The 10,089-nt window shown below is 31.0% G+C and overlaps 2 protein-coding genes across 2 annotated transcripts; one reads left to right on the top strand and one right to left on the bottom strand.

Annotated features, from left to right (window-relative positions):
* Positions 1–1,813: 1,813 nt before the first annotated feature.
* LOC107061499 (uncharacterized mitochondrial protein AtMg00810-like) lies at positions 1,814–2,998 on the top strand. The gene has a single exon (XM_015310809.1). It carries the CDS (start codon positions 1,814–1,816, stop codon positions 2,996–2,998), a length of 1,185 nt encoding a protein of 394 aa, XP_015166295.1.
* Positions 2,999–6,733: 3,735 nt separating this feature from the next.
* On the bottom strand, positions 6,734–7,710 carry LOC102593691 (probable methyltransferase At1g27930). The gene has a single exon (XM_006352131.2). It carries the CDS (start codon positions 7,675–7,677, stop codon positions 6,829–6,831), a length of 849 nt encoding a protein of 282 aa, XP_006352193.1. The 5' UTR covers positions 7,678–7,710; the 3' UTR covers positions 6,734–6,828.
* Positions 7,711–10,089: the final 2,379 nt, after the last annotated feature.

Below are 10,089 nucleotides of genomic sequence, written 5' to 3'. Positions count from 1 at the left end.
TACTATTGTTTGTTCCAATAGTATTTCCTATAAAACCTTGCATAACACTCATGGTATAACCACTTGTAATACTACAGATGTAAGGTCCACTTGTTTAGGCAATAATAACGTGTTTCCTGCCTGTGTTTCTGATACTGTCTCTTCTAAATTGAATGGTCCTGCCATAACATGCTTGTCTAATGGAAACAATGTTGATCACTTGTGGCATAATAGGCTAGGACATGTTCCTTTTGTAAAAATGAAAGGTATTCCTACCATTCCCATAACCTTCTCACCAAAACAACCCTTTATGTGCACTGTGTGCCTTATGGCCAGACAAACCAAACTTCCTTTTCCAACCAAGACCACTGTCTCTAGCACCAATACCTTTGATCTCCTTCATATGGATTTATGGGGACCATACCATGCCTCAACCCACAACAATTACAAGTATTTTTTAACCATAGTTGATGACTTTAGTAGATCAACATGGACTCACCTCCTCAGTTGCAAAACCAACACCCTTCAAACCATAAAATCCTTCATATCACTTGTTGAAAATCAGTTCAAAACCACTGTCAAGTCAATAAGAACTGACAATGGTACAGAGTTCACCAATAATGAAACCTTCATGTATTTCCAAGCAAAGGGAATAATACACCAAAAGACTTGTCCCTACACACCACAACAAAATGGTGCAGTGGAAAGGAAACACAAACACATTCTGGAGGTTGCTAGAGCACTTCTGTACCAATCCAAACTTCCCATCACATATTGGGGATAATGCATTTTAATAGCTACTTACTTAATCAATAGACTTCCCAATACAATTCTCCACGACAAAACACCCTTTGAAATATTGTACCACCAACCTCCCACCTATTCTCACCTTAGGTCCTTTGGGTGTTTATGTTTCCCTACCATAAAGACTCATAAGGACAAATTTGATCCAAGGGCCACACCTCACATTTTCATTGGATATCCTTTCAATACAAAAGGCTATAAAGTCCTAGATCTAAGTACCAAAAGGATACATGTTTCTAGGGATGTAAATTTTCATGAGAATGTCTTTCTTTTTGCCTTGTCTAAGTCTGAAACTGATCCTAGTTTTTCCACAATACTGAGAACTTTGAATAATAATTCAAACGTGTTAAACTCTGCTTATGATATTTTTAACAAAGCTGCTGTTTTGGATGATGATGACACTAATTTTAATGTCACTAATACTGACTTGCGTGCATCTATATTTTCACAAATATCTCCACCATCAGCTTTTGAACAATTATTAGACTTTCATTCACCTTCAACAAATAGACAACCCAGCTCAGCTGGACATGCCTTACCTGACACCACTGAACAACGTCAAACCCAAACACTAAACCTTAGAAGGTCCAGTAGGCCCCATATCATCCCCACTTACTTGAAAGAATATAGTTATTCCTTACCCTATTTGCATACTCTGCCTTCATCAACCCCATCCTCTAACTTTGCACCTACCACTCATTATTATTCTCTTACAAGTCTTAACCAAGATAGTCAACACAGTGTTAAAGGTCCTTCTCATGACATTGAACCATGCTCATATGAAGAGGCAGCACTTGACCATGCTTGGCAGACAGCTATGACATCAGAATTTGATGCACTGTATGCCAATGAGACATGGGATCTTGTTACATTACCCATGGGAAAGAGGGCAATTGGATGCAGGTGGGTTTACAAAGTTAAACACAAGGCTGATGGCACAATAGAGAGATTTTAAGCTAGACTAGTTGTGAAGGGATACACTCAACAAGCTGGCATTGACTACAATGAGACTTTTTCCCCAGTAGTTAAAATGACTACAATCAGGATTTTAATCAGTCTGGCTATCAAGAAAGGTTGGGACATGTACCAACTAGATGTGAATAATGCCTTCCTTCATGGAGATCTCCATGAAGAAGTGTATATGGACATACCTCCTGGACTCATGGTGACTGATACAAGAATGATTTGTAAGCTCAAGAAGTCCTTATATGGACTGAAGCAAGCAAGTAGACAATGGTATGACAAGTTAGCACAATTTTTATACTCAAGAGGCTACTCTCATTCTACCAACGATTACTCATTGTTCTATAGAAAAATTGGAAGTTCTTTAGTCTTTGTTGCTGTATGTGTGGATGATGTCATTATAACTGGTACTGATATTATAGAGATTACTTCTTTGAAGAATTCTCTCCATAATGAGTTCAAGATTAAGGATTTGGGGAGACTACAATACTTCCTAGGTTTGGAAATTTTGTACAAAGATTCAGGGGTCATAATCTCTCAAAGAAAGTTTACTATTGACCTACTGCATGAGTTTGATTGTTCAGATTGCAAGTCTGTGTCATCACCTCTTGAGTCCACAGTTAAACTTAAGGCAGGTGAAGGTATATTACTTACAGATCCCACATACTATAGGAAATTAGTAGGTAAGCTGAATTTTTTGACCAACACAAGGATGGACATAGCTTTCAGTGTCCAGTATCTCAGTCAATTCCTCCAAAATCCCAGAGAACCACATCTCAAGGTTGCTTATCATGTTCTGAGATACCTCAAGAATGACCCTTGTTTAGGGATACATTTGTCAAATAATGCAGATTGCTCAATCACTACATATTGTGACTCAGACTGGGCAGCCTGCCCTGATACAAGAAAGTCAGTGAGTGGTTATGTTGTGCTCATGGGGGACAGTCCTGTGAGCTGGAAGTCTAAGAAGCAAACGACCATATCTTTATCCTCAGCCAAAGCAGAGTATAGAGCTATTAGGAAGGCTGTTGGAGAATTGGTGTGGCTAGAAAGATTACTGATTGAGCTGAATTTACCATGTAAACTGCCCATATCTGTGTTTTGTGATAGCCAGACAGCTATTCACATATCAAAGAACCCTGTGTTTCATGAGAGAACAAAGCATATAGAGGTGGACTGTCATTTTGTTAGAGAAAAAAAATACAAGAATGACTCATCACACTCCATCACATCTCAACAAATAATCAGCTAGCTGATGTACTGACTAAGGCACTGCCGAGTGCTAAACACTCCAACATTCTACATAAGCTGGCTGTGAACTACTCACTTCCAACTTGAGGGGGGGTGTTAAGATAAAGTTTATTCAAGGGCAATTAGTGTAATAAGTGTGATGAACTAAGTCGGTTAAGTTTGTTATTCATTTTATTCTTGTTGATGAGTTAGTTATTTTTGTTGTTAGTTAGTTAAATTCTAGAACCTTCTTATTATTGAGTCTGTATAAATACACTACATCTTCATGAAATGAAGTTCAGTTTTCATTTCCCCCAAATCAAAGCATTCTTCATTTCTCCTCAAAGCTTCAGATCAGCATCAATGGAGAATCAATATTCTCAATCAGTTTTCGTTTAACTCAATAGATGTTGAGGTATTGTCCAAAAAAAAATCTTGAATAACTCAATGCCTTCAATCCTATGGAAAACCTGAAATCATCTATAAAACACATGTTGTAAGTAGAACCAAACTTTAATGAGTGGGCAAGAATTTGTTTTATAACGTAGTTCATAGACTACATTGAAAAAAATATGAACAACAATTAAAAATAATAAATATCATTACTTGATACATACTGACTAAGACGACAATGCAACTACAATGTGTCCTATGTTTGTGTCTTATACACAAGGATCTAAATTACATTATTGTGAACACCTAATTTTTTACCAAACCTACAATTTACACATTTTAATATTTAAATGTTTATTATGATTTAAGATAATTTTTATGTCATTTTTAGTAAGCTTATTTTAAAATATTCGAAAGAAAAAAAGAGTGTCACATTTTAGGATAAATTTTATTATTTTTTTTTAAAAAGCATTTTATTTTTGTTAGGATTTAATAAAACAAGGTAGTAACTTTATTATTATTGTGTTTATTACCATCCATTTTTTAATTTAATTTTATTATTTAACCCTTTATATATTAATTTACTTAGAATTAGATAATTTAAATATTCTATTGGTATATTATAGTATTCAAAAAGCTCAAAAATGGGGGAAAAAAAGAAGAAAGAGTCAACTTAAACTAAACTATTCACTCGCTACTTTAAAACCCTCAACCAACAAAATCTTCCACTCCCTCACATTTCTTATCCCCGCAACAAATTCATACATACAATATTATATATATACACTCAATCAGCAACAACGAGAAAAAAAAAGAAGAAGAAGAAATTAAGAAGAAAAGAAAGAGAGAAAAACGTGAGCAAAAAGAAGAAGAAAAGAGAGAGAAACGTGACAAGAAAAAAAAACAGAGGAAAAGCGCGAGTTGAAAAAAAAAAGAGTGAGCTTGTTCTTTTTTGAGAATTAAGTTGGAATTTGAGATTTTGTTCGTGGATCTGAAAGTTAGCCTTGCTAACCTTGGAAATATGTAGATTGTACATTACTTTCCGTTATTAGTCAAAAACAATTTGAAGGTGCATTTTTGTCATAGCCTGTTTGATTTTTTAGAGAAATTTTTTATATAAACTATAAGTTTGATTCATTTATGTAAATGTGAAGATATGTGTCCAATGAGTTTCTCAATGTTGGTCTATTTTACGTTAGTCTCAAGTTATTCTCTTCCTTTTCCTTTGTGATTTAAGAAGACATCATCACGTTTTATTTGTCATAATTGAATGATAATCTCATGGAGTTAATCAAATGTTTGTTGTTTAATTGTTTGGATATTTGATTACTAACTAAAAGTGATTAGAAAATAGAACATTAGGTTTGCGAGAATTAAAATTGGCCTTCTTGTAACCCTTTAAATATAATTAAAAGTTTTTTTTGTTAATTTACATCATGAAAAGAGTGAGAGGAGATATAAATTTTATTTAAGGATTCATCGTCGAAAGAAGAAAATTCGATAAGAGAAGAAGAAAAAAAAGGAGAAGAAAAGAATAAAAACCAAATAGTACAACAACACCAACCATATTGTAAATATAATGAAGGTTTATCTTTTAGAGAAAATTTAAGAATCCTAATTCAGGGATCAACCATTTCAAAGATTTAATTAAAATAAAAAAGGAAATTTGATTATTGTTCAAAATTAACAGGGGGAGGGGGGGTTAATTTTTTAAAAGCAAAATTGAGGAGTCAAACGATTTTGATCAATTAATTAGAATAGTCTGAGTCAATGCAAACAAAGAAAATTGGAAGTACGAAAAAAACCATGCCATTATTTAAATAAAATTGTAACTAGAAAGAAACTAAGAAAATGGTATAAAGATAGGACATTAATAAAGAATAATGCTAAATGGCCAGAGAAACTTGGACACACGTGTAGAAAGTCCACAATAACTTATTTTATACTCCCTTTTCAAATTAATACACATATTAAGAAAATAATTATTAACATAGTGAGTTTATCATTTTATCCATGTTAATTATGAAGTGGATGAATTAAAAATCTTAAAATTTTCAAGAAGTTCTACCTTTTTAAAAGTAATTAATTGAGGGTATAATAGGTAAAAAAAAATTGTCCTTTCTTGATTTATCAAAATAGACAAGTAATTAGAGACAACTAAAAAAAATTGACAAGTAATTAGGGACAAAAGGAGTTCTATTTCGTGTTTGTTCCCACAAAGTCCTTGAAATACTTAAACCAGAAACTGTAGTCTATAAAAAAAATTAGAAACTTTTCATCTTTTTTGAACTTTTTTGGAAAATATTACTATCTAAGAATAAAATTACAAAAACATTGTTTTAACTAAAGCGTATACGAATCGTATTAGTTTTTTCTAAATTAAATCATACAATTTATTTTAATTAAATGAACAGTAATTTAAAAAGAAAAATCTTGAATAACGCATTAAATTTCTTATATTATAATTTCTTTAAACAAAAAAATAATAGTATATAATAATTAATAAAATTATTTCACCACTTCTATCCATGAAAATAAGATCAGGTACTTCATTATTAACATTAAGAAGGTGTTTCAAAATAAAATTAGAAAGAAAATCCTCATATAAATTCTAGTAACTTTAATTTTTCAAAATTGAAGAATTTATACTTCAAACAATCAAAAGACAATTACAAATACGTATATCGATGTATAGTTCTTAATTATCTAAGTAGAGTAATTGTATAGTAAAATTATAATTTTCTTGAGATTTTCTTTTTTGGTAAATCAATATATAGTGCTAGTATAAATAACTTGGTATTAACCTCTACACAGCAATAATTATCGGTTGAAGTAAAGAAGAATAGATGGTAATACTATTTTTTTTTCCAACGTAAATTAGCATATATACTTAATTAGTATTTCTCACTTTTTGTTCAAAAGATAATGTTTGTGCTTTTATGAAATATTTGTTACATGAATTCAAAAAAAAAAAAAAAACATAATTTTAAAAAAAGATTAAAAAAAAATTTATAAGGAAAGGATAGAACTACATTTTAAAGATTTAATTAGAATAAAGGGGGGAATTTAATTTTAAAAGCAAAATTAAGGGGTGAAAAAGATTTTGAGTAGTTTAATACCTTCTCTGTCATTAATTATTTGTTCAATTTTTTTTTTTAGTTATCTCCAATTATTTGTCCATTTTGACAATCAAGAAAGGAAAAATTATTTTACCTATTATACCCTCCCTCAGTTAATTACTTTGAAAAATGTAGAATTTCTTGAAAATCTTAAATTTTTAATTCATTTATTTCATAATGGACAAATAATTAGGGACGGATGAAGTAGAATAGTCTGAGTAAATGTAAACAAAGAAAATTGGTAATTTGAAAAAATCAATGCCATTATTATATAAATAACATTGGGAATGGAAAGAAACTGAAGAAAATTGTAAAATAAAGATAGGTGCATTAATAAATTCTAACAAAAACTGTTTCCCACATTAGAAGCTGCAGGAATCTCAAAATGCCAAAGTCTTCCTACACCTTTGACCAAATATTTTCTACACAAGAAAAGTTCAGCATAAATCTTCTCTACTTTCCGTTCAACATCATGTAAAAACACATGTGTAACGCCTTTTCCTTTCCTATTTCTCGCCATAACTGCTGCCGAATAAATAGCTGCCATTCTACCTGGTGCTTCTGCAAAATACCCTCTTGGTGCATCTATCATAATCAGATCCCATTCTTTATTGTAAACTTCATCCGATAACATATCTAATGCTAATTTACAGCCATGATTGCCACGTATAAATGATTTCTTCGCTGAACAATCTGGCTCTTTATGAAAATGTTCAACTAACTCATCTGCCTCCGATAACATCGTCCGATATTTCACGGTCTCCGCGTGAACAAACGGGGCGTCTTTTAGTATAGTCTCGACCCATTTCGGATCTTCCTCTAGAAACAATGTGTTTCCACGGGAATTAAATGAGGCCCACATTTGTGAATCATGGCCTAAACCAAATACAAGGAAATTACAAGGAGTACGATTTTTCAGAACGTCAAAAGATATCCTGATTTCGTTGATGTTTTGTTGAGGTATCACTCGCGATGTAGCGTAGTGTAAAATTGCATCCAGCAAGAGTTGTTGTGGATTATCAACGAGAAATTTCTCCTGAGCTAATTTATTGTTGTTGCAACCGATCAAATTGTTTGATGTTCTGAGAAAAAGAGAAATGAAAAGTGCACCTCCTAATAAACCTACTAATGATATAACAAGGCACCATGATCTCTCTGGCTTAAAATGGCTATGATTTTGTTTTTGCATATTTTTGAAGGGATGAAAAATTGATATGTGATTTTGGAGTATGAAAATTGTTAATCTCTATGGAGAAAAAAAAGGCTTTTATAAGAGTAATTTTATGAGAATAGTGACTTGCACGTTATCGACGTGAATAGTCATGGATTATATAGATATATCCTATAATTATTGGCACCCATTATTTTAATATCCAACTATGTATATGCATTATTTCTAGGTACAACCCAAATTATATATTAGGCGTAATTTATGGGCAATTAATGAAGGCATGGATTTCAACTTATTCTCATCTTAGTTATTGAATGGAAATTAATGACGGTCAATGTTTTAATTTATTCATATTTACGTTACTAATTGTATTTATTTTTTAAATCTGAATTTTCATTATTTAAATTTCAATTATTAAATGCTTTTATAAGTTTTATAATTAGTCAAAGCAAATTAGTTTTTGAGAAATAGTCATGTATATATATTTAATATAAATGACTATTTCTCAAAAACTAATTTGCTTTGACTGATTTAAAAATTATAAAGACATTTATATTAAATGTCTCTTTCTCAAAAACTATTTTGCATTGACTGATATAAAAATTATAAAGATATATATATATATATATATATGACATTTAATATTAATGACTATTCCCTTTGTCCACTTTTAATTGTCATGTTGTGCTTCTCAAAAGTCAATTTGACTAATTTTCAAAGTTAAATTAGATTACGTGAATTTGATATTTTTTAAAAAAAAATTAGATATTCAAAAACTATACGAAAAGTGCTATAAATTCCAATTTTTGCATATCAATATGATGAAAAAATACATTGTAAAATGTTAGTCAAATTTATTATCATTTGACTCTAAATAGGAAACTATGACAATTAAAAGTAGACGGAGATAGTATTTTTCAAAAACTAATTTGCATTGACTGATTATAAAAGGTCAAAATGGTCTAATGGATCCTTGTACTTGCAGAAGGTTGTATTATGGACTTCTACTTAACTTTTTACCAACTAAGCCCTTAAACTCAGTAAAAAGAAGATTATTAAACTCCTCCTATCATATGTGTAGTTTACTCGCCCTTAAATAGATGACACGCCATATAAATTACAGTAAACATCACTAAGTTAATATATGTGAGACCATGAAGTATTATTATTTTGTAGAGGTATTATTTAATCGATAAACTAATATTTATTAATTTAAAGAGTTTTTGAGATTCAATGAAGGTTAATTTTGATTAAATCAAAATCATTGTATCTTACTAATTTATGTATCGTATTTATTGAATTAACATAGAAAATAATTTTATTATATATAAAGAGTACAATGAATACATCAATGTTGATGATGAAGTTGAAGATGATACAATACCTTTGAAACTAGTTACGCGTAAAGAAGCACTTATCGCATCTCGAACTCTTCACAATCTTATAGTGCAGTTCAAAAAGCAACACCAGAGCTCTTGGATACAATAAGAAAAGTTAGAGATGAGCTTCAACTAGATTTAAAATTTAACAGAGAACAAAACACAATTGAATGATATTTCACTAAATTGTCTTAGGTATATTTGTCTTTAGAATTATTAATTTATAATATTAATGAGACCATATATTTATATAGGGGTCTTTTAAAAATATAGTATCTTGTTATTTTATTGAAGTGGATAATCCATTAGCCCAAGTCGGGATCGAAGAAAAATATTATCTTAGAAAAATTATTAATTTACAGAGTACTAATTTAGTGAAATTTTATTGTAATAACATGTCATAATTATATTCATTAACTATTTTTTAAAAAGTTATTAACTAAATATATTAGTAAGGTAAAATAATAATCTTTTAACTCCACACAACCACCCACTATTTTTCTTTCCTCCTCCAATATTCACAAAACCAGCAATAGCGAATTCCTTCGCCGCCTCCGTTTTGACGAAAAATAGACCAGCGCCACTTCTTTCTCTCACTCCACTGTGAATCAGTGGACTCCGACGAGCAACACCATGAAACCAATGCCGCTATCCCCCTTCACTGATAATAGTCATGATGTCAAGGAGGTGCCTATGTCAAAGTCTAGTAAAGAAGATGACAATTGGGTGTGGGAGAAAGAAAAAGGGGTTGGGCAGGGGTAGGGATAGTTGCAAAAGTAGGTGGAAGTGGCGGAAGAAGAAGGGTTTTTCAAATTTATTATTTTATTCTTTTATAATTTTAATATTTTTAAAATTTAAATATGGTATCACTTGCCTTGAAATATGTGTAGTTAGAGGTGTCAAAAGAATATGAAAAATCGATCGAACCGATCGAACCTAACCGATTTATGCTATTTTTCCAATAAAATAGTGGACTTTATTTAAGTGTATAACTGTCCCAAACAATTGGGATGGTCTTTATAATTTATGAAAAATTCCCGAACCGAACCGA

This window comes from Solanum tuberosum, unplaced genomic scaffold, assembly GCF_000226075.1.
Source record: "Solanum tuberosum cultivar DM 1-3 516 R44 unplaced genomic scaffold, SolTub_3.0 scf00145, whole genome shotgun sequence".
In the NCBI taxonomy this organism is placed as follows: domain Eukaryota; kingdom Viridiplantae; phylum Streptophyta; class Magnoliopsida; order Solanales; family Solanaceae; genus Solanum; species Solanum tuberosum.
Note: the sequence above shows the minus strand (reverse complement) of the source record. Positions and strands in the feature narration are given on the sequence as shown.

Bases quoted from the DNA above. Each gene is read 5' to 3' on its own strand.
- LOC107061499 (XM_015310809.1), top strand. From the start codon at position 1,814: ATGACTACAATCAGGATTTTAATCAGTCTGGCTATCAAGAAAGGTTGG.
- LOC102593691 (XM_006352131.2), bottom strand. From the start codon at position 7,677: ATGCAAAAACAAAATCATAGCCATTTTAAGCCAGAGAGATCATGGTGC.